We start from the raw sequence: 23,655 nt of genomic DNA on the forward strand, positions 1-23,655 counted from the left end.
CCCTCGAGTACTCCAGGAGGTGGGGAAGGCAAACACAGATCCAGACTACAGTCCACAGGGAAGAGGACGCACAGAGGAAAGAAACTAAGCATTTGTGGGAGCAGTGGAGAAAGGAACAGCTAGCTCTGTATTAGAGAGGACATGGGGCTGTTTTTTACAGGGTTGACAGTGATGTTGGGCAGATAAATGCAAAAAACAAACAAACAAACAAACAAAAAAAACAGGGTGAGCAGCTGTAACTGTCTGGCAGGCATTTTGCCTGGTGACTTGTCTTACCTTCCTCACCAGGGGAAACATGTAGGTGTTAGAAGCAGCCTGTCCCATGACAAAGGAGAGAAGATCCAGACTCTATTCCCAGCCAGAGCATCGTGCATAGCAGTTGCTCAGTAAATGGCTGTCCCAGAGATGGATGGATGCTAGGCCTGGAGAGATGTGGGGGCAGGATAATGGTCTGCAGATATTTAACTAGGTGGTTTGTGGAAGAGATTAAAGGCAATTGACTCCAAGAGGTGGAATTAAATTCTAGGGAAGGAAGTTGGTTTAAAAGTGCCAAATCCTAACCACTAGACTACCAGAGGAAGTTGACTTGAAGAACAGTTCCCTTTCTTGGATTTGTTCTTACTCGTACATTTCCCTAAATAATGGCTTTCTAAAAATTAGAGACCTCCAATAAAAATTATTTTTTAGATTTTATTTTATTTATTTGAGAGAGAGAGAGAGAGAGCACAAGCAGGGGGAGTGGGAGAGGGAGAAGCAGGCTCCCCACTGAGCAGGGAGCCCGATGTGGGGTTCGATCCCAGGATCCTGGGATCATGACCTGAGCCAAAGGGAGACGCTTAACCGACTGAGCCACACAGGCACCCCCTCCAATAAAAATTCTTAACTGCTACCAGGACTCCACTCTCTTGGAGCTGTGAAGGGGATTTAGGGAGGAGACAACATCAAACAATTACACTGTAACTTCATGACATTAAAAATGGTTATGAAGTATATGGTGCTATAGGCTCTCATGACAGGGACATAGGTCCAGTAGTTCTGAGTAGGGGACATTGGAATTGAGATCTCGATGGTGGTTTTAATTAAGGGAAGGGTGCTGGTTGGGTGGGGGGGGGGGGTCAGTCAGAGACAGGGCTCTAGACAGGGCAACAGCCTGGCCAAAAGCCTGGAGGAGGAAAAAAGGAGGGCTTGTTTAGGGAACAAAGAGAAGATCCCAGGAGAGATGAATAAGGCGAGGTGCCCTTCCAGTGAAGACTGGAGAGTTATGCAGGGATTAGACCATGTAAAGCTTACTTTGCCACAATTCGGATTTCCAGGGTGAGGGACATGGTTTTTTAGTTCACCAGTGTTTCCCCAGTACGTAGTAGTTAGTGGTGCTCAAAATTTGGTTTAAGAATTACTTTATCCCCAAAATAATGCGATTCACTTTTATGCAGGACAGTGAAATAATTATATTTGTCTCATTTTCTTCATACGCGCATAATGGGGATAATTGTCGTTACGTAGAACATTCAATAAGGTAATGCAAATCCAGCGTTCATCAGTGGGAGCTGAGTTTTTGGTGAAATCTTCCTAGAACTCGGGGTAGTTTTGTTTTGTTTTTTTTTTTTTTTAGAACTCGGGGTAGTTTTTTAATGTTCGTCTAGGGTGTGTTAGGTGTGGGGAGGTTGTATTTGTTGAACGGAAGGTGACGCACTGGCAGTCCGGATCGAGGTGGAGTTTCTTTCCTGGAATCGGGAAAGAGAAAGAATTGGAAAGGAGAAATACCAATCAGAAGCAAAGTGGGCGCTGCGACCCAGGCTCTCCGTTGCCCAGGTCCTACCCAGCCTCTAGCTTTCGCCCCGCCCCTCCCTGCCCTTGCCCGGCCCGCCAGTCCCTGCCCTTGCCCCGCCCCTCCGGCCCTTGCCCCACCCCATTCTACTCTCCCTTCGCCCCGCCCCTCCCTCGGTCCGCCCGCCTTCATTTTGCACTGTGCTCCGCCCACTCGCACCTCCTTTTCCGCCCTGCGCTGCGGCTGCGCGGTCCGTGCCGCCTTCTAGGCTCAGGGACCGGCTTCCTCGCTCTGGGCTCCTGGCGAGTTTTCTCCCGCTCCACCATGTGGAGCGGACGGCAGGGCCGCCTCAGGCCGGTGGGCTGTGTAGTGGAGGAGCTACGGTGCCGCCGGCGGGAGCGGGAGGCAGGTGCGGGAGGGCAAGGGAGACGGGAAGATGCCGGCGGGAGCACCGTAGCTCCTCCACTACCGTGGAGTGGGTGGTATGGCGGGTGGCATGGCGGTCGGGGATAGGATGAGGAGGCCCGCGGGTGGCAGACGGGATTCAAGGTGCTAGATGCCCCTCCTACGTTCAGCCGGCTCCTTTGCCCCCAGCACTGCGGAAGGCGCGGAGGGAGCAGCAGCTGGTCAGTAAGAGGCTGCTGAGAGACGACGTCCTGGAGGAAGTCGAAGGGGGATGTGTGGCCAAGATCCTCGGGGAAGCTGAGGTGAGGTGACCGGGTGCTCGGTGAGTTGTTCTACGCCGACTGGCGCCAAATTCCTTTTGAGCTCGGCGCCAAACCTGAACGCGGCCCCTTCAATACCTCCATCCATCCAGTGGGCGAAGCCAGAAACTGGGAAATCACCCTCGAGAACTCTGTCCCTCATCCCCACATCAATACATCAGGTCCTAGCCCTTTTTTCACCTCCTAAAGAGCTCTGGCGCCTTTACGATGGAGAACATCGCAGCTACCACTATCCTCTTCTCCGTGTACTCACAGTAGCCTTCTAACAGGTCATTTGCATCTTGCTTGCCGCCTTCAAGTTCATTCTCCATACATCAGTCAGATGTCTCTTAAAAATCCAAAATCTGGGGCGCCTGGGTGGCTTGGTTAAGGGTCTGATTCTTGGGTTTGGCTCAGGTCATGATCTCCGGGTGGTGAGATCCAGCCCCTCGTTGGGCTCCGTGGTCAGCATGGAGTCTCCTTGAGATTCTCTCCCTCTCCTTCTGTCCCTCTCCTCTGTGTGAGCTCTCTCTCTTTCTCTCTAAAATAAATAAATCTTTGGGGCACCTGGGTGGCTCAGTCAGTTAGACGTCTGCCTTGGGCTGGGGTTGTGATCCCATGGTCCTGGGATCAGGTCCCATATCGGGCTCCCTGCTCAGCGGGGAGCCTGCTTCTCCCTATCCCTCTGCTACACCCCCTTCTTGTGCTATTTCTCTCTCTCTCAAATAAAATCTTAAAAATACATAAATCTTAAATAAAAATTCAAAATCCTTCCTTCCTAGATGAATGGTCTAACGTTTGCCTAGCTCCAACCTTGCCAGTTTACTCATCTTAGCCAAAATTCTCCCTTTTCAGTTCTTGAAAGAATATACTAGGCTCTTTCCTGTCTCAAGGCCTTTACATTTGCTACATCTAAAAGTGGGTCCCTTTTAGTATTGTCTTGACAGCCTGTTTGCAGAATATTAATCATACTGATTGTTTGCTTGTTTATCGTTTCTCCAACTAGACTTTAAATCCATGGGAATCTAGACCCTATCTTCTTTGTTGTCATTGAAAACTCAGATGCCCTATAGTATCTGACATATAGTAGATGGTCATTATTTATTGAATAAGTGAATGGCATGATTAGTTTTAGCTGATTTATTCATTCAGCAAGCATTGGGCATCCCCTTTGTTTATAATGTCTATGTTTACATATGTTGTTTACAGAAGCACTCATGCCTAGGTTATACCATTGGTTCATTGGTTCATTGTGTGCTTGCTTTATGCCAAGACACTGTGCTGGGGTCTGAGGTACACAAAGATGAGAGTCCCTTTCTGTGTGGTACTTGCAGCAGCCCAATGAAGAAGACAGGCATGCTTACCACCTGTCATGAAGGAAACATGAGGCACAATAGGAACCCCTAAGTCTGAAAGGAAACCAGAAAGAACTTACTTCCCAAAGGCGGTAACAGGAACAGAAATCTGAAGGGAGCGGAGGACGTGGGGAGGGTATCCCAGGCAGAAGGAATAGATTGTGCAAAAGCTTGGAAGCATTAAAAGACAAGTCATGTTTTGCTGCGTGGTGTTGGGAGTATAGGTTGCATGGGGAGAATGGCTAGAGGAGTAGGTTGTGCCAGACTGAAAGATTTAAATGTTACCCTTGAAATAACTCTAAGAAGGCAGGAAATACGTTATTCCCATTTTTCAGGTGAAAAACTGAGGTTTAGGTTCCTTGTAAGTGGCAGGGCTGGTATTAAACCCAGTTCTGATTCCCTCTTCTGTCTACTCTACTGCAAGATTGATGCTTATTAGCCATATTAGCGTGAATGACAAGTTCTAGGGATGGTGGAACATTAGAGTGCTCACAGGTGAAGTGGGCAGAGTAGGACTCACACTTGCTTTCTGGCAACTTTGTGTTGCCATTGCTCCTCTCCCTGCCCTGCACTCCAGATCCAACAGTTCCTCCGGTTAGCGCAACGAGGGACAGAGGAAAAGGAGAGAGAGAGGGCTCTGGTCAGCCTTCGTCGAGGCTTGCAGCACCCTGAGACGCAGCAGACCTTCATCTGGTCAGTATGGGTGGTGAGTGGGGCCTGGGCCTCTGAGGGATGGACAGGAGTGTGGAGGGGATGGGCCAGAGGCTGAGCAGGGCTCTGGTACTCACTCATGTAGGCTGGAGGGCAGCATTCGGACCTTGGTCGGGCTTCTGACCAGCAGCCAAGCCCTGTTGCAGCTAGAGGCCGCTCGGTGCCTTCATGAGCTCTCTCATTCTGAGCAGTCTGCGGTGGCTGAGGCCTGCCTGCCAGCCACTTCATACCTTCTCACCTACCTCTCCGGTCACAGCTCAGACTTTATAGTAAGCCCTGCCCCTTCCTACCTTGTTTTTGGCTTGGATTTAAATATTGTGCTTTTGGGTCTAGTTTGAGCTGGCACATAGGGGGAAGAAGAAAATTTGTTTCCCCTGATGTCCATAGCCATACATATGCCCATCATCTTCCACTCCCTTTTGCCCAGAGCCTCAAGGGCAAGACTATTCATCCTCTGCACTCCCACCCCCACGCTAGCCTGAGACAGGCCATGCCCCGTGCTTTTGTTGTCCCACTCTCAGGAGCTCTGTCTGTATACACTGGGTAACCTGATTGTGGAGAGTGAGGCTGTGAGAAGGCAGCTCCTGCCACAGGGCATTGTTCCAGCTTTGGCTGCCTGCATCCAGGTGAGCACCCATCCATTTTCTCCCTCCTTGGGCAGCCCTCCCCTGTCTTCTCTCTACATGGCCCCCCTGCTTTGTTTAGGCAGCTCCAGCCTCTGCCCTGTGCTAAGGGGTTGAAAGTCACAGGAAATCTTATGACCCAGCTTCCAGAGTCAGATCTCTATCCTGTCTACTTCTAGTCTCCCCATCTGACTGTGCTGGAAGCCCTTGGATATGCCTTGTCCCAGCTCCTTCAGGCTAAGGAAGCTCCAGAGATGATCATCCCGTAAGTAAAACTGTCTGCAGATGTGGAGGCAGGTGTGACCTACTTGTTGATGTAGCCGCTGGACACCTGATTGAGTTTTGTTTCCAAAACTTGCACATTTTGGCTCGATGTGTCTGGCTGGGAAGAGCTTTGGATTTGGATACTTTCCCAGCTGCTGTTAGGGTTTGGGAAGAATGACTGACATCTTGCCTTCTGTGGTTCCAACTCACAACTCTCCTGTTGGCAGCTCTGTCTTGGGCTCCATTCTCCCCCAGCATATCCTGCGACTGTTGCAACCTGGCCCAAAGCTGAACCTTGGGGTCGCTGTGGAGTTTGCCTGGTGCCTGCACTACATCATCTGCAGGTAACACAGACCATTTGCAAAAGTGCCACAGACTTGCCCTGGGGCTCCCTTCTAGACATGGGTTTTTGAACTTCGGTTTCTAGAATTGCAGAGTTTTCTTCCTTCTTCTCTGCTTGGATCCCAGGAAACCCAGCAATCTAGGCCATTTGCCATCCTAAAGGTGGAGTTGACTGAGTAGTGACTACTTCCTTTTTATTGCCTAGCCAGGTCAACAATGCCCTGCTTATCCACCATGGGGGTCTGTCCACTCTGGGGCTGCTGCTGTTGGATGTGGCTGCGGCTGTCCAGAGAACTGAGGATGCAGGACTGGAGTTGGTAGGTGAAGAGGACAGGTCAAGATCTGGGCTACCTTTCTTCTTACTTTGCACCTCCTCCAGTACGTAGGTAACCCCTTCCTCCTTACACTGTACTCCCAACTTGTCTTTGCAGCTGGCATGCCCTGTGCTTCGGTGTCTAAGCAACTTGCTAACAGAAGCAGCAGTGGAGGTTGGGGGAGGGCCAAATCAGCTTGACGATGAGCGTGTTGTGGCGGCCTTATTTATCCTTCTGCAGTTCTTCCTTCAGAAACAGCCCAGCCTACTACCTGAGGGCCTCTGGCTCCTTAACAACCTCACTGGTACGTACCATAATGTGCCTAGGCCTAGACCTTTAAATTCTGGGTATGCTTCCTCACTGCCTGGGCTGAGGTGGGTAGGATTGGGGCCGGGGTGGTGGGGGGGTGCAGGTTCAGGCCCGTTTGAGGGACTTCATCCTCACATTTTCCCTTCCAGCGAATAGTTCTAGTTTCTGTACCTCCTTGCTCTCCATGGATCTGATCGAGCCCCTCTTGCAGTTGCTGCCAGTTTCTAATGTGGTGAGCGTATTGGTAGGTATTGGGGTCACCTAAGTCCAGGATCTGATGGCCAAAGTAAAAACACTGGGAGCAGGCCTTTGCACTCAGAAGTACCCTTACCTGAGGAGTGGCAGGTGGTGTGGTATGGATGGCTTCAGGGCCAGACCAGTCTAGGTGTGAATCCCTAACTGTTTTACTAGTTACTAACCTTGGGCAGATCAGCTTATCACCTTGAACTTTAGTTTCCTCATGTATAATTTGAGAATAGCAGTGCTACCCGAGGGCAGCTGTGGAATTACAAAACATGCATTAAGTGTTTGGCACCGTACCTGACCATTTGATCAGCAGTCCATATATTTTAGCTCTATCATTAGTCTTCAGTTTTCATCCTTTGTGGGGACTGTATACATGTCTCTCTGCAGGTGCTCACAGTTCTGTGCAATGTGGCTGAGAAGGGTCCTGCTTACTGCCAACATCTGTGGCCAGGGCCCTTGCTCCCCTGCTTGATGGGCATGCTAGCCTCCTCTGATACTGAAGTAGTAGGCCAGAGTTTAGAGCTGCTGCAACTGCTGTTCCTCTATCGGCCAGAGGTGAGTTTTGGCCCTGGTACCCCTGTTCTGAGGCCTCTAGTCTCACCATGGCCCCTTTCCTTCCCATCCTATCTATAGTCACTTCTCTGGGCCTGGCAAGCCTATGTGGACTCCAGGTCAGAAATTCCTGCCTCTTGTTGGGAAGGCACTCTTCTGAATAGAGGTGGGCTAACCTGTAAGGCTGTGGGAATCAAGTGTTGGGTTACAGGGACCCAAGTGTTGAGTCCTTTTCTTTCCTGCCCTCAGGCTGTGGAGGCGTTTCTGCAGCAATCAGGGCTGCAGGTCCTAGAAAAGCATCAGGAGGAGGCACAGCTCCAGGATCGTGTGCATGCTCTCCAGAAGACAGCTCTTCACAGGTGACCTGGCTTCTCGATGCCACTCATTCAACTCATCACCTCCCCCCACCCCCTCAACTTCCTTGCTCCTGGATCCCCTTTTGAGGATTTAGAGCCATGACATTTCATGCTCTCTGCTCCTATGTTGGGGACAGAATAAAGTTTTATTTTTGTATTATACTGCTTTGCCTCAGTGGTTGCACGATGGGGTGGAGGGTAAAATGAGGACAAGAACATCCAGAGATGGCATTTTTCGGCACAAGCTTTATAAAGAACAGAAGAACACTTTTTTCACATTGTACTCAGTCCTACAGAGCCCAAGCTGTGGGGCTGTTGCTCGTAACAATAGTGGAGGCTTCAGGCTTTGCCACTTAGCACATTCTCCACAGCTCTGGTTACCTGATCAGCACTGAAGTTGTTCAAAGAGACATTCTTCTCTTGGCCAAATGCTGAGGAGAGAGAAAGGTGACTAAATATCTCGTATGTGGGGCTACCAAAATATTAATAAAAGGTCTTGTCTTCAAATTACAGTCTTGTTAGGATGAGAAAAGTAGTATAGAAATATGACCAAGGTGTATTTGGGATACCTAGAATTTATCCAGGGGTTCTCAAACACATCTAGGGAGCCCAGGTCCAACTAGAATTTTGGCTTATTCTGGGTGGTCACGATGGGAAGGAAGATGTTTCAGAGAGTTTTTAGGGGCCTGGTAAGGTATTTATTATTAGCCACTACGAACAGTGCTTTGCATGGGCCTAGCCTTGGCTGGGTGCCAATTCTGTGGCTTCTATAGTTCTAGTATAATACACTAAAGTAATTTGTGTCCATCTCCTCCTCTAGTCTACTGGCTTTTTTCCTCCTCCAAACAATTTTTAATGCATACTGCAGCTATCCACTGTTAGAACCAGTCTACCTTAGGTATGACTTTTTTTTTTTTTTTAAGATTTTATTTTATTTATTTATTTGAGAGAGAGCACAAGAAGGGGTAGGGTCAGAGGGAGAAGCAGACTCCCTGCCGAGCAGGGAGCCCAATGCGGGACTCGATCCTGGGATTCCAGGATCATGACCTGAGCGGAAGGCTGTGGCTTAACCAACTGAGCCACCCGGGCGCCCAGATACGACTTATTTTCTCCCTGCCCCGACATTTCTAGAGGAAGGTCTATGTGTCAAGCAACATGACCATAATTTTCAGATTATGGTAAACTTAGAGAATATGATAAAATGGAGCTAAGCGCAATGTTACATAATTTGCCAGGGAATGCCTTATTAAGGAGGTGCTATATGATTTCAGACCTGAATAACAACAAGGTGAATTCTAACCAGGTAGCCATGAAAATCTGGTAGAAGTGCATCCTAGAAAGGGGAGACAGGTGTAAAGGCTAAACCCTGTTGTATCCTACTACATAATCTTAGGTATGTTCCATAAAAAAATTTTTTTTTGGTAAGCTCTATGCCCAACATGGGGCTTGAACTCATGACCGGGAGATCAAGAGTTGTATGCTCTACTGATTGAACTAGCCCGTGCCCCTGTTCCATAAAATTTTTGATTCACCTTTCTAACCTTTACTATGAGAAAACAAAGAATCCACCCCCTCATATAATTAATGAAGATTAAATGAGATGTAGGCAAGGAAGTACTCAACGCAGATCTTAGCATTAAGTGCTCAACAGTCATTATCATATGCTTGTATTATTGAAAATTCTCACACTACCTGAAATGGCACTACCCACATGTCATGTGTAAGGACCCACTTCGATGGGAATTGACGAGCATCTCTTTCCCATCTGAACCCTGTTCTGAATTATGAAACCGACAGCTCCTGGTCCCTACGCACATGGGTATTACTCGAGACACCAGCATTCTATAACCCCGCGAATGTAAGTTTATCCGAAACAACGTCCACAGCAAGGCCGAAGTCCGAGTTCCAGTCTCCCTACAGGTTTCTGTGTGATCCTGGATGGCCCTTTCTCTCCTCCAACCCTTGTTTTCCTACTGGGGTCCCAGACCGCCCGCTTCCCCGCTCACCGTAGCGGGCCCAGAGTTTGGGCTGCACATCAGAACACTCGCGGATTAGGATGGGCAGGCCAGGGTTCGCCTTCTTCAGCTCCACATAGTGTTTCTCGATGAATTCCCTATGGGGCGGGAGAGAAAGCCGTGCGTGCTGTCTACGCGCCGGCCTCCCCAAACACCCGGGAGGCAGAGGTCATGACCTGGGCACCCTGAAGCCTACCGGCCCTACCACCTTGCGCCTCACCTGACGCCCTGGCTGCCGGGCGAGCGCTGGCACAAGTGGACGCGAATCTCACGTAGGCCAAATTTGGCCCCGATCCCGCGACTCACTGCGGCAGCCGCCATCTCCGCTGGTGTCTTACTCCCCGCCCCAGGACTTCCGGCCAAATTCTCCAAGCCGACCAATCGCGGCCCCCCCGTTCCCGCGATAGTTGGATGACGTGAAGGGGCGGGGTAAAGTTTAGCCAATGCCTTAAAAGCATTGCAGAGGGAGCGGTCCTTTTTTTTTTCTTTTCTCCGTGAGCGGGCGGTAGCCGATTGGCTACGGAGCGCAAAGCACTGTGGGCTTGTTCCTGAGGTGCATCGTGGGAAAAATCTTGTCTCGGCTGTGTTGTCTTTGGAGCGTCAGTCCCTGCGGGCGTTGAAACACCGCAGACAAAATGCCAGAGCGAGACAGTAAGGCCCGGGTCATTTGTCCTTTATTATCTGCAGGACTTGGGACACTTGGCGCGTTGTTTTTGCTTCAGAGTTTAAGCTCTGTGTGGGTGGTGTGATGCCTTAATCTGGCGAAGCCATTTGGTCTCGAATGAAGCCGGGCAGCTCCGGACCATTGTCTCTAAGCTTTGTTCTTGCCCCAAGTGACGCCGCGTGTGTTTTGTCTGTGAACTCCCCCTTACCGCCAGCACTTAATCTTGGGTTGCGCCAGTTTATCTTCCTCCCAGTATCTTGGATGTCATTTTCCGGAAGTATTTGCTGATCCTCCAGCGCCGGTTTAGGGTCCCCCTCTCTGCACCAACAGCTCCTTGTATTTTTTCACTTGGGCACTTATTACTTTGTACGGTCACTGTCGCTGTTTCTGCCTTGTCACTAGAATATGAGTAGTTTGACGTGAAAACGTCAGTATTGTTCGCTAATATAGTCCCAACTTTTGCACAGGAACTGACACGGAAGAGATTGATTAAATTAATGCCAATTCTTTTTTTTTTTTAAGGCGAGCCTTTCTCCAACCCTTTGGCTCCAGATGGCCACGATGTGGATGATCCTCACTCCTTCCACCAGTGAGTATTTCAGTGTAGGACTACGGGCATGAACTGGGAGATGAATAGAGTGGTGTGGGAATGGTGAAGGAATTCTAAATGTCTTGTCAACAAGGATGGTGAAAAAAAATTGTACCCCTTGCACCTTTATCTCTAAACTTTAGCTGGATTAGGTCAACTGCATAAGAGTATTAGAGGGGAAGTTCTGGATGGGAGGGTGCTAGTTTTTAATGTTTAATTATACATGATACAGGAACTGATTCTTGTAGAAAATTAAAGTAGAAGTAAGGGTAATGTTCTTTTTTGATAACATCCCCAATTCCAGTCCCTTTCTTAGAGGTAACCACTGTTCCTTCTTTACATGTGTCTTTTTTCCCTACTTTTTAAAAAATCCATTTATATACATACACGTATGTCTGAGGAAGATATGTGATTATTTTGTAAGTTGAAGTATTAAAATTAAATGGCATTGTATTATATACTTATATCGTTTTGTCACTTGCTTATTTTCCCCACTCATTGTCTTGGAGATTATTTTCATGGTAGGGCAAGGACTCCCTCCTTTTTTTTTTTTTTTTTTAATATTTATTTCAGAGAGAGAGAGAAGTTAAGAGTGTGTGAGCAGTGGGGAGGGGCAGAGAGAGAGGGGAAGTAGACTCCCCACTGAGAGGAGCCTGGTGCAGGCTTGATGTGCTGCACCTTGATCTCTGGACCTGGAGATCACCACCTGAGCCAAAACCAAGAGTCAGACACTCAACTGACTGAGTCACCCAGGTACCCCAAGGACCTCTTCCTTGATTAGACTTTAATCGGGCTTCTCTGGGGTCCATTTTTCACTAGGCCTGTTGGGTTCAGTTTTAGCAAAGAATGCTCCTAAGCCATTTTATGGAGAGTCCCCTTAAATAATCAAGTAGATCAGTCAAGCTCCTTTTTCCCCACCCTTGATGGCTAACCAGGTTCCTCTTAGTAATTTTTTTTATAAATCCCCAGTTGTCCCAGTTTGTTTTCAGAGTTGAGTTTCAATCCTTCTTCCCTTTTGCAGTAGTCTCTATTCCTATTACAGTAATCTTGAACAGTGTCTTCCTTGGAACACTTAGCGGGATTCTTTGCTAAAACTGGGCACAGCAGGCCAAGGAAGAGACTCAGTCAGAAGAGGGCTCAAAGGGGCCTGACTAAAGTTAGGTCAAAGAGTGAGTCTTTGTCACTGTATTGCTTAAAATTATCTCTTGTACCATCATTGCTGTCTGCCACACATTTGGGAAACACTGTCACAATCTAGTCTCTAGTTAATGGACATTTAGGTTGTTTCCAAATTTTTATTACTTTCAAAGCTGAAATTGAGGGGTGCCTGGGTGGCTCAGTCAGTTAGGCATCTGCCTTTGGCTCAGGTCATGATCCTAGGGTCCTGGGATCAAGCCCCACGTTGGGCTCTTTGCTCAGTGGAGAGCCTGCTTCTCCCTGTCCCTCTGTCTGCTGCTCTTCCTGCTTGTGCACTCTCTCTCTCTCTGTCAAATAAGTAAATAAAATCTTAAAAAAGATAAGCTGAAATTGAACCGTTTTTACATGCTTTTTATACACTTACAGTAATTAACAAAGCTAAATATAGATGAATGGAGTTGCTAGGTCATAGGATATATGCACTTAAATTTTGATATAGCCAAATTGCCTTCACATTGGCTATACTGACTTATGTTCCCTTAGGTGGAATATTCACTTTACAGATTCTCACACATACTTGATTTATCAGATTTTATAATAGTCAACACTTTGATGCATTAAAAGTGGCATGATTTGTTTTAATTTGTATTTTCCCGATTTCTGGTAAAGTTAACCATGTTTTTTACGTATTCCTTTTCCAATTCTTACTGGGTACTAATTTTTAAAATCTTTGCCTTCTAGATCAAAACTCACCAATGAAGACTTCAGGAAACTTCTCATGACCCCAAGGGCTGCACCCACCTCTGCACCGCCCTCTAAGTCACGTCACCATGAGTAAGTTCTGGGGTGTTCCGGCCTGTCTCCCATCTCCTTCAGAAAATTACTGAACTAGATGTCGTAGGAACTGGAAGGCTAGTTCTTTTTTGAAGCCTGTGATTCTGATTCTCTCTTGCTGGAGATTGAAGTTCCAGTGAAGACTAGGGCATGCTAAGATCTCAGAATATGTTCCACATACCCCTTGTACTACTAGAGTTGCTGCTAATGCTTAAATGGGCAGATTTCTTCAGGGTCCATTCCAGCTCTAGGGACTCAGATACTGAGGTAAATATTGGGGGATATAGAATTTTAATAGTGCTTTAGGTGGTTGTGGTGCTTTCTAAAGCTTAGAATCAGTCAACTACAAAGGGAGATCTGGATCTCTGCATGGTCAAAGCTTTTGCTTTGTTTCATATTCTAGGCTTTTCTTCAGTCCTCAAGGCCAGTTGTTGGGGGTTTCTGGGGCTGTGGCAGTATTTTGCTATCAGTGAATTTCTTTTTCTTCTAGGATGCCAAGGGAGTACAATGAGGATGAAGACCCAGCTGCACGAAGGAGAAAAAAGAAAAGGTGAAGGAAGGATGGAGGAGTGTTGGATTGTAAGATGGATAGTGTCCTTTTGAAAGGAGTAGGGGCCAGTAGTTATGAAGCTGGAGATTGAGGTTTTCCTTTATTATCTTGAGGTTCTCTGCTTTAGGGGAGAGGAGTGACAGGCAGAGTGGCAATTTAGGACTTTGGAGTCAGTGTGCAGTATTTTTAATCTCATCTGTACCAGTTCTTAGCTGGATAACCGTGGGCATATTGACTAACATTTCTAATCCCCAGTATTCTCATGGGTAGAACAGAGAGTGATTTTATAACTTTTATCAGGTTGTCATGAGGATCAACTGTGATAGTGCATGTAAACACTTAGCACCAGTGCCTGGCATACTGTAACCACCCAGTAAATCTTGTCTGCCGTTATCACCATCACCATCATCATGATTATTTATAAAATACTAAAATTTCGGGCGCCTGGGTGGCTCAGTCGGTTAAGCGACTGCCTTCAGCTCAGGTCATGATCCTGGAGTCCCGGGATCGAGTTCCGCGTCGGGCTCCCTGCTCAGCGGGGAGTCTGCTTCTCCCTCTGACCCTCCTCCCTCTTGTGCTCTCTGTCTCTCATTCTCTCTCTCGCAAATAAATAAAATCTTAAAAAAAAAAAAAATACTAAAATTTCTGGAGCTGGTATTTTGCTCTTCCTCTCTTCTGGGGGAATACCAACAAGGAATGATTTTCTTTTTCTTTCTTTTTTTTTAAAGATTTTATTTATTTTTGCGAGAGAGAGAGAGAGCAAGAGCGCGAGAACGTGCTCGAGCATGAGTTTGGGGGAGGGGCAGAGAGAGAAGCAGACTCCCTACCAAGCGGGGAGCCTAATTCAGGACTCGATCCCAGGATCCTGGAATCATGACCTGAGCTGAAGGCAGACTGAGCTTAACTGACTGAGCCACCCAGGGCCCCAGGAATGATTTTCAGTTGAAATATAGAAGGTGATAAAAATTTAGTTAACTTCCTGGTTGTCCTATAGAAAAGTCTCATACCTGTTAGAGACTCAGTGATACAGAGTTGGGTGGCATTAAAGAATTCTGAAGTGACAGATGGAATGTCCTGAGGTGGCACTGAAAGAGTATATCTGTGAGCTGGAAGATGCTATAATTCTGATTTTGAGGACTATCCGGAGGTAGCCAGCAGTTCTATGAGGATATATATGAGCTTTCACCAGACAGTTGGATGAAACAGGCAGGAACAATTCTGCTGACCTTGGGATAGCAGCTGGTGAGCCTTACGCATTTGTTTTTCTCTGGTCACAGTTATTATGCCAAGCTTCGTCAACAAGAAATTGAGAGAGAGAGAGAACTAGCAGAGAAGTACCGTGACCGTGCCAAGGAACGGCGAGATGGCGTCAACAAAGATTATGAGGAAACTGAGCTGATCAGTACCACAGCTAACTACAGGGCTGTGGGCCCCACTGCTGAAGCGTGAGTACCCAGGCAGCCAGGGCATGATTCCCTCAGCATCCCAGAGTCCTACAGTCACAGTGTGAATTCTTCCTAACACTTTCTCCACTTTGGAGCCCAAGCTGAGCTTGGCACTCACAAAGGACTATTCCGATGTGGCTTCTTTCATTATACAGGGACAAATCAGCTGCAGAGAAGAGAAGACAGTTGATCCAGGAGTCCAAATTCTTGGGTGGTGACATGGAACACACCCATTTGGTGAAAGGCTTGGATTTTGCTCTGCTTCAAAAGGTGAGCCGTGGTGGGTAGGTAGAGAGTAATCCTAGAATGCTGAATCCTCTTGTATGGGCCTTTCAAGGTGAAAGAGGGAGATTGCTGTCAGCCCAGACGACATAGAAGGGCTAATGGTAGCTCTTGTTTAGGACTAATTGCTACTCATCCTTTAAGTCTCAGCCTCAATTTTATTTTTGCGGGGAAACCTTCTCTGATGACACAGGTATGATTAAACCCCAGTAGTCACTTCCCACTTCTACCCTTGCATAGCTCTTTTATTTCACGTATCATAATTATCACATTTTGTTTGTTGTCTCTTCTGCTGTAAGCTCCATTAGGGCAAGGACTATATTGTCTTGTTCAGTATTGAGTTCTTAGTTCCTGGCACAATGTGGTGTATTGGTGTTAGGTAAACATATGTGAAACGAATAGATGTCTAAATCCTACGTGCTTTCCTGTTAGGTACGAGCTGAGATTGCCAGCAAAGAGAAAGAAGAGGAAGAACTTATGGAAAAGCCCCAGAAGGAAACCAAGTAAGTAAATACCGGGGAAAGCTTGAGAGTTCAGGAAAGTGGGACCTAAAGTAGGAACACATTTGGCAAAAAAGAAAATTTTTTTTGTCTTTTCAGGAAAGATGAGGATCCTGAGAACAAAATTGAATTTAAGACACGTTTGGGTGAGTACACAATTTCTACACTAGTGGTTGTGCATTTTAGGTGAATTGTAGGGAATTTAATGCTTTGAGCAGAATATGCTTTCCCTTTCCCTCAAACTGCTTTCCTCTCTTTCTTGCACCCAGATTAGCTAGTTCTCTTAGGATACTCTAGCAGAACTTAGATGTGAACTTAGTCACTTCCTGTATGTTATTAATGTCTCCTCAGTTAGGTTGGAAGCTGTTGCAGATTATGGCTTATGCATTAAGGAAGGTAGCTTATAGCTTATGTGTTAAAAAGAGGTAGGATGTTTGGTGATTAAAAGCTCAGAATTTGTAGTCAGAGACCTCGGTTTGAATCCTGGTGATGAAACCACACTAGGGATGTGGTATTAGGCAACTGACTTTGTCTATTTTCAAAAATAGTGTTAATTCATCTCATGGGATTATTGGAGCAACAAAAAATAGTATATGCAACATGCCTTTCATATTGAGCATGTAGCCGAGCTGGTTTTTCCATCATTGTCAATATCCCCTTAAACCTCATCCTTCTTCCCCACAGGGCCTAATTCAGTGTGAGGCCCATAGCGCCCTTGAGAGGACAATGTAAAAGAGTGGATAGGAGCTCAGGCATTGGAGTCATACAGCAGTCATAGCTGTATGACTTCAGGTAATCACTTCACTCTCAGCTTTAGTATTCTGATCAGTTAAAAGGAGATAATAATGTGCACCTTCCAGGGCTCTTGTGAAGATTGAGGCAGTAGTATTTGGTGTGGGAGTAAGCCCTTACTAAATGGAAGCCGTTACTGTAGAAGCTTCTCAGTGGCTGTGCTTGCTCCTCTTCTTTTTGTAGGCCGCAACGTTTACCGCACGCTCTTTAGGAGCAAGGCGTATGAACGGAATGAGCTGTTCCTGCCGGGCCGCATGGCCTATGTGGTAGACCTGGATGATGAGTATGCGGACACGGACATCCCCACCACACTTATCCGCAGCAAAGCGGATTGCCCCACCATGGAGGTAAGTGATCCAAGTCCCGAGAGCCTGTCATGTGGGCCTCAAACCTGGGAATCAGCCTCCATTCTGCCCTGGGCCTCATCCACCACATTTAGTCCATCACTAAGTCCTGTCCACTTTTTACTTTCTAAATTTCAGTTGAATCCACTCACTTTTCTCTACCTCTGTCAATAACATTCCAATGGAAGCCATCATGTCTTGCTGGAACTATTAAGAGATGCTTCTGTTTTGTTTCCTCGCTTTCACTCTGGTTTCTTTGCAGTATTTTATTGTTTTATTGATTTAATTCATGTGCCATATAATCTGCCTTTTGAAAATGTACAATTCAGTGCCTTTCAGTATATTCATAGAATTATGCAGCCATCACACAATTTAAAAAAATTTTCATCCACCTCCCCCCACAAAAAACTCTGTACTCTTTAGTCATAACCCTCACAATCTTCCTGTCCTCCTTTCCATTGTGATTTTTACATATTGCCGGTGTGATCTTTTCAGCATGGGAATTTTTGTCTCACCACACCTGAGGAGCTTTCAATGATTTCTCATTATTAGGATAAAGAGTAAAATCTTTGTTGTGGCCTCTGAGCCCCTGCACCTTCTGGCCTTCTGAGCCACTTTTTCACCATGATTCCCTGTTTGTTCTCCAGTGAATCCCAGCTATCTGGAATGTGCTAGATTTACTTTCTTTCTTTTCCTCTTTTTTTTTTTTTTTTTTTTAAGAGAGAGGGAGAGAGCATGAGCAGGGGTGGGAGGGGCTGAGGGAGAGAGAGAGTCTGGAGCAGGCTCCATGCCTATTGTGGAGCCCAACGTGGGGCTCAATCTCATGATCTTTAGATCATGACCTCAGGGGCACCTGGGTGGCTCAGTCGGTTAAGCGTCTGCCTTCAGCACGGGTTGTGATCCCAGGATCCTGGGATCGAGTCCCACATTGGGCTCACTGCTCAGCAGGGAGTCTGCTTCTCCCTCTGCCCCTCCCTCTGCTCATGCTCTCTCTCTCAAATAAATAAATAAAATCTTTAAAAAAAAAAAAAAGATCATGACCTGAGCTGAAATCAAGAGTCAGGTGCCCAACCGACTAAGCCACCCAGGTGCCCCTAGATTCACTTTTGATCCAGACCTTTGTATATGTCATTCTGTGTGCCTGCAATGTCCTATGATACCTCCTTTCCCTGTTTTTTACCTAGTTGATTGTAATTTATCCTTCAGTTGGTTAAGTGAGTGAGTGAATGAATGAAGAGATTCTTGCTCTGTGGGATAATATCCTTGCTGCTTGGGGTTTTCAGGCCCAGACCACACTGACCACAAATGACATCGTAATCAGCAAGCTCACCCAGATCCTTTCCTACCTGCGGCAGGGTACCCGCAATAAGAAGCTCAAGAAGAAGGATAAAGGTAACCTGGAGGGTTAGGAAGAGAAACCTTAACTCTGGAGGGGCATCTGAGGGTGGAACCAAGGTTTTCTGGAGCCTCCTATGTCTAGAACATTGGGAGGCTCCTGGGGAGCAGAAAAAATGGGAGCAATGGAGCATTAATAAGGAGATGGTTACATCCAGGTTCTGTCTGCTTGACCTATCCAGGAAGCAGTGGTCAGCTTTGAGGCTTGAGGAGGGAGAGTACGGGGAGCTTTTGTTATCCCACCTTCTAAACAGATGTTTAAATGGTCATTCAGAGCTGGAGAGCATGGTTAGGCTGAGAGGGAATCAACTCAGGAATGTTTTCTTCGCTGTTCTTTTTATATTTTAGGGAAGATGGAAGAGAAGAAACCCCCTGAGGCTGACATGAAGTATGTATCCTACCCCTGTCACCTGCTTTGTGTGAGGAAAGGGCTCTGTGTTTCTTGTCTTTGGCATTTTGGGGAGGTCCTGATGTGAGAATCTGGACAAATGGCCAGGGAAAATGGAAGTGTGTATGACTTTGGCAGCTAGTGATCTCTGTTTTTCTAGTATATTTGAAGACATTGGGGATTATGTGCCATCCACAACCAAGACTCCTCGGGACAAGGAGCGGGAGAGATACCGGGAACGGGAACGTGATCGGGAGAGAGAGAGAGACCGTGACAGAGAACGGGAGCGAGAACGAGATCGGGAGAGGGAGCGGGACCGAGAGAGAGAGGAAGAGAAGAAGAGGCACAGCTACTTTGAGAAGCCGAAAGTGGATGATGAGGTAAGATACGGCCCTCGTACAAAGTGGTGAAGCTGCCCATCTCTGCCTGCTCCGCCTGGTACAGGATTTGTTTGTTATATAGGTGCCTCAGGGCTCCATAGCAGCAACTGGGTCAACTAATCCAGGGTGGGAAACATCCTGGAAATGAGGCAAGAAGTGGGTAGGGAATTGATTCACAGATCAGTGAAGCAGGGGAGGGATGAGTGCAGATCCCTCATGGCAATACTCACTTCAGTTTCTGTTTTCTTTCCAGCCCATGGACGTCGACAAAGGTGGGTGATATGTGAGACATCTTGCATTCGCTCTGGCAGTTTTGGGCTGAGAGGCTGTCTAGAGCTCAGAGCTGGCAAAGGTTGGGATTGTGGGACTTCCTGGTCCTGAGTTCTCATTAAGATCCATGTCTTGCTCCATGGAATAGAAAGAAGATGAGTCTGGAGTTAACTGCATCTTCCTGGGCAATGGCAGGGCATTTGCTCTGCTAGATACAGTTCCTCCAGCTGTGGGGTTCTGAAGACATGAGGGAGGTCAAACTGGCCGCATTCTTTGTACATAACCCCATCTCAACCAAAGTAGCTCATTATTTAAGGATTCATTTATTTTCAAGAGAGAGTGTGTGCGCACCCACATGAGTGGGGGGAGGAGCCGAGGGAGAGGGAGAGAAAATCAAGCAGATTTCCCACTGAGCTTGGAGCCTGACGCAGGGCTCGATCCTATGACCTTAAGATCATGACCTGAGTGGAAACCAAGAGCCGGCTGATCAACCGACTGAGCCACCCAGGCGCCCTGGAATAGCTCGTTATTAGTTGGAATTTAAATAAAATTTTGTTAGCTAAAAGTGTTTTCTTTTGCTTAAAAAAAGGATTTTATGAAAACAGATTGGAAGTATGTGTGGGGAGCAGAGGTAAGTTCCTTGTTTCACAGTCTGAACAGAGTTCTCTTTTCCCTTAGGACCTGGATCTGCTAAGGAGTTGATCAAGTCGATCAATGAAAAGTTTGCTGGGTCTGCTGGATGGGAAGGCACTGAATCATATCCTTTATTTCAATATGTTGTTGGATTCTAGAAAACTGTTGTCCTGTTTTCTTTCTAATTCTACCTACCTCCCTGCTTCCCCACAACCCCCAGCCCCCAGCCCGCTTCTTGCCTTTTATAGTGAATTTTGTCAGGGATGCAATCATTATGACTTTCCCATTTCTCAGTGGACCCATTCATGTCCTTAAGAGTTTTCATTTTGGGGCTTCTAGCCCTTGGCCCTTCCTTCTTCTTTTTTTTTTTTTTTTTAAAGATTTTATTTATTTGAGAGAGAGACACAGCGAGAGAGGGAACACAAGCAGGGGGAGTGGGAGAGGGAGAAGCAGGCTTCCCGCCTAGCAGGGAGCCCGATGTGGGGCTCCATTCCAGGACCCCGGGATCATGACCTGAGCCGTAGGCAGATGCTTAACGACTGAGCCACCCAGGCGCCCCTTGGCCCTTCCTTCTTGAAGCTTTTCTGCTATAGGTAGAATTATTTTCTTTAACATAGCATATGCTGAAGAAGCCAGAGGACAAAAAGCAGCTGGGAGACTTCTTTGGAATGTCCAACAGCTATGCCGAGTGTTACCCAGCCACGTGTGTGAGACTGTTAAGGGAGGCTGGGATGATTGGAGAACAAGTTGTGGGGAGGGGGCTGAAGTGGAAATTTGATTACCTGGGACCGAGGGGTACTTCTTACTTGGATGAACTATTCTTTCAGGCTCTGAGTGGGAGGGCTTGGGTTGTGGGGGGGCGGTCATTTTTGGGCATATAGCATCTTAGTTGGGTAGGTTTCTGGATAAAGCATAGGGAGGGGTCTGGGTCTGCACCGTCTGTTTAATTTGTTGCTTCTCCTTAGGATGGATGACATGGCTGTGGATAGTGATGAGGAGGTGGATTATAGCAAAATGGACCAGGTATGGTGTTGGAAGGATGGGTGGGGAGTCTTGGCAGTTACTCTTTGGCACATACCCCTTCCCCACTCTCAACAGATCTGTGTCTCATTTTCTGGGACTTAACCTTCCATCAGCTGCTAAGAGCAGCAGCATTGTGGAGTCACGGGAAGCTTAACTTTTAAAGTGTCTGTACAAAATGAAATGAGATAGGCCAAAAATAGATTTATTTTTATTTCCTACAAAGTGCCAGGCTTTGATTTCCATAGTAGGCAGTAAACAGGTCTTTACTGTATAAATAGAAAGGGTAGAAGGAATTTCAGTGTTTAGAAAATAATTGAATTTTATTCTAGCCAGGATTGAAATATTCTTCTCTAGTCTTAAAAAAAAATACTCTTGAGGCACCTGGTGGCTCAGTCAGTTAAGCAAAAGACTCTTGATTTCAGCTCAGGTCTTGATCTCAGGGTTAGGAGTTCAAGTGATGCTTTGGGCCCCATACTGGGTGTGCAGCCTACTTAAAACAACAACAACAATAACAACAAAAACTCTGACACATAGCACTATTAATGGTGAAGAAATTTCATCTACTTTTTTTTTGTTTCTCTTTACTGCAATGGTTGAGCCTTGTTTAATTCCATCTTGGAGACTTGCTTAACCCTGGTTTTGCCATTTATTAGTTTTATGACCTTGCCAATTTATTTTACTGCTAATGCCCCAGTTTACTTATCAGAAGAATGGAGAGGAATACGGTTCTCTTTTAATAGAATTTGAGAGAATTAAATATGTGTTTAGTGTTCAGAACAATGCCCAGTACATACTAAGTACATAGTAAGCATTTATTATTATTTATCAGGGTGGGATTTATGAATAATGAAACAGGATTGTGAGAGAACCTGGCTTTAATAGGGCTAAAGTTCTGTTTCCATGACATTTCTTCCTTCCGTGTCCCCTTTCTGTCTTCCAACAGGGTAATAAGAAAGGACCCTTAGGCCGCTGGGACTTTGATACCCAGGAGGAATACAGCGAGTATATGAACAACAAGGAGGCTTTGCCCAAGTGAGTCAGTACTAAATATGGCCAGGGAGTGAGGAGAGGGATGATGATGGGGTGGGCTAGCCTTCACCAGGTTAGAGGGTTTAGTCTGCCTGAGACATTCCTGAACAGGTTCTTTAGTCACAGGGCCATCTGGAAACATGTTGGTACTGCTGTGCAACCTCTGTTGCCTTCTTTCTCCCAACTGTCCTTTATTTTTCTCAGAGCTGCATTCCAGTATGGCATCAAGATGTCTGAAGGGCGGAAAACCAGGCGCTTCAAGGAAACCAATGATAAGGCAGAGCTTGATCGCCAGTGGAAGAAGATTAGTGCAGTAAGTGAGATCACCTCTTGGGTGGACTTCAGCTGGGAGGAGACCCTGGCACACGGATGCAGGAACAGGCAGGGGGTTGGAGAGCCAAGGAAGTAGGAGAGAGGTCAGCCTGGTGCCTCAGGTGATCTTAGACTGACAGCGTAACTATTGGGTGTAACTGTTCTTTTTCGTAGATCATCGAGAAGAGGAAGAAGATGGAGGCTGATGGGTGAGCATCAGCATTCTTCTTCTGGGGCACTGTGGGAATTGCTTAGAGTATAGATCTTAATGCTGACTCACTTCTCCTTCCATTGCAGAGTTGAAGTGAAAAGACCAAAATACTAATCTCCAGTTCCAAGTCCAAAAATATTCCCCACAAGGATGGGCTCACCAGTGCTTCCTTTCTACAATTCCCCAAATAGTTGCAAGGTCTCTTTTTGTGAATGTATATAAAATGTTACTGTATAATCATTTAGTTCCATTAAATCTGGCTAACCTACCATCATGTCTTCTCTGTTTGAGCATTCTCCCTCCCGGGCCCCTGAAGCACTAAGAGGGCTACTAATTGCACTGATTGTGTAAAATGCCCAATGCAGAAAGTTAGCTTTCCTTGAGCTGTGGTTCTAGATTCCTAGACAGTAAGGATCCTAGCCAGGACGCCTAGCGGAGAAGGAAGTAATGACCCCACTGATGGGCAAGAGGTAGATAGAGGAACACAAGGATGGTTGGTCTCAAATGTCACACTCATTCAGGCCCATTTGGGGGCCCACTTTTAGCACAGAGATTCCCTGGGAATTAGGGTCCACCCAGTGGGCTGCGAGTCTGATCCCAAGGTTGTGCAGGACAGGACTAGGCTGTAGGTGAAGGCAGCTGATGAGAATCCCTTGGGGAACAAAAATGGATTTATGCCCTCCTGAGCACTTTAGTAATTCTAAGCACAAATTGCTGCTGCTTTGGCTGAAGGGATAACCTTGGGGAAGTGCCTTGGGGGGGATTCTTTTTTTTTTTTTTTTTAAGATTTTATTTATTTATTTGACAGAGAAAGACATAGCGAGAGAGGGAACACAAGCAGGGGGAGTGGGAGAGGGAGAAGCAGACTCCCCGCCGAGCAGGGAGCCCGATGCGGGACTCGATCCAGGGACTCCAGGATCATGACCTGAGCCGAAGGCAGTCGCTTAACCAACTGAGCCACCCAGGCGCCCCCTTGGGGGGGATTCTTATGCTAAGCCTGCAGGGTTTGGTGCCCTTCAACACCTGAAATATTTGCCAAAGGCTCTGGCCTCTGAATCATTCCATCCCCAACCTTTTCCTCCTCTCTGCTCATTGCCAGCACTTTGGTCTGGTGCTCATAAGGATCATCCCTTTGCCATTGCCTGCCCTGAGCCTAAGACCTCTGGGATCAGCACATACAAGGAAAGCTAGAAGACCACCTTAACCTTGCCTTGCCTTTGGTCACTTTCAGCTTGATAGGGCAAGAGCATCTGAGGAAGGCAGCTTTGCGTATGGCCTCTAGGAGGTTGAAATTAGGCTCTGACTGCAATAGCACCTA

The 23,655-nt window shown here is 46.8% G+C and overlaps 3 protein-coding genes across 6 annotated transcripts; 2 read left to right on the forward strand and 1 right to left on the reverse strand.

Annotated features, from left to right (window-relative positions):
- Positions 1-1,946: 1,946 nt before the first annotated feature.
- TMCO6 (transmembrane and coiled-coil domains 6) lies at positions 1,947-7,706 on the forward strand. Of its 4 annotated transcripts, none has more exons than XM_035014305.1 (12): positions 1,947-2,177; positions 2,363-2,475; positions 4,405-4,520; positions 4,624-4,807; positions 5,060-5,164; positions 5,341-5,426; positions 5,653-5,769; positions 5,973-6,084; positions 6,199-6,385; positions 6,540-6,634; positions 7,024-7,191; positions 7,438-7,706. In XM_035014305.1, exons 1-12 carry the CDS (start codon positions 2,093-2,095, stop codon positions 7,549-7,551), a joined length of 1,482 nt encoding a protein of 493 aa, XP_034870196.1. In that variant the 5' UTR covers positions 1,947-2,092; the 3' UTR covers positions 7,552-7,706. The 4 variants fall into 4 exon arrangements, 3 of the variants coding, with proteins under 3 accessions (XP_034870196.1, XP_034870198.1, XP_034870197.1); XR_004680891.1 differs by having other exon boundaries at positions 1,948-2,177; positions 7,024-7,354; positions 7,438-7,521; XM_035014307.1 differs by lacking the exons at positions 1,947-2,177; positions 4,624-4,807 and having other exon boundaries at positions 2,207-2,475.
- Positions 7,707-7,770: 64 nt separating this feature from the next.
- Positions 7,771-9,937, reverse strand: NDUFA2 (NADH:ubiquinone oxidoreductase subunit A2). Its single transcript, XM_035014308.1, has 3 exons — positions 9,780-9,937; positions 9,551-9,657; positions 7,771-7,975 (listed from the first exon to the last, which is right to left on the reverse strand). Exons 1-3 carry the CDS (start codon positions 9,878-9,880, stop codon positions 7,884-7,886), a joined length of 300 nt encoding a protein of 99 aa, XP_034870199.1. The 5' UTR covers positions 9,881-9,937; the 3' UTR covers positions 7,771-7,883.
- A 72-nt stretch (positions 9,938-10,009) lies between these two features.
- IK (IK cytokine) lies at positions 10,010-22,606 on the forward strand. The gene is made up of 20 exons (XM_035014304.1): positions 10,010-10,210; positions 10,746-10,812; positions 12,691-12,783; positions 13,274-13,333; positions 14,611-14,778; positions 14,934-15,048; positions 15,493-15,563; positions 15,660-15,706; positions 16,536-16,699; positions 17,980-18,088; positions 18,440-18,479; positions 18,640-18,859; positions 19,113-19,131; positions 19,808-19,886; positions 20,385-20,465; positions 20,728-20,785; positions 21,729-21,817; positions 22,019-22,127; positions 22,301-22,335; positions 22,424-22,606. The coding sequence occupies exons 1-20, from the start codon at positions 10,195-10,197 to the stop codon at positions 22,449-22,451; spliced, it is 1,668 nt and encodes a 555-aa protein (XP_034870195.1). The 5' UTR covers positions 10,010-10,194; the 3' UTR covers positions 22,452-22,606.
- Positions 22,607-23,655: the final 1,049 nt, after the last annotated feature.

Source organism: Mirounga leonina, unplaced genomic scaffold (assembly GCF_011800145.1).
Source record: "Mirounga leonina isolate KUSES-001 unplaced genomic scaffold, KU_Mleo_1.0 Mir_168, whole genome shotgun sequence".
NCBI lineage: Eukaryota > Metazoa > Chordata > Mammalia > Carnivora > Phocidae > Mirounga > Mirounga leonina.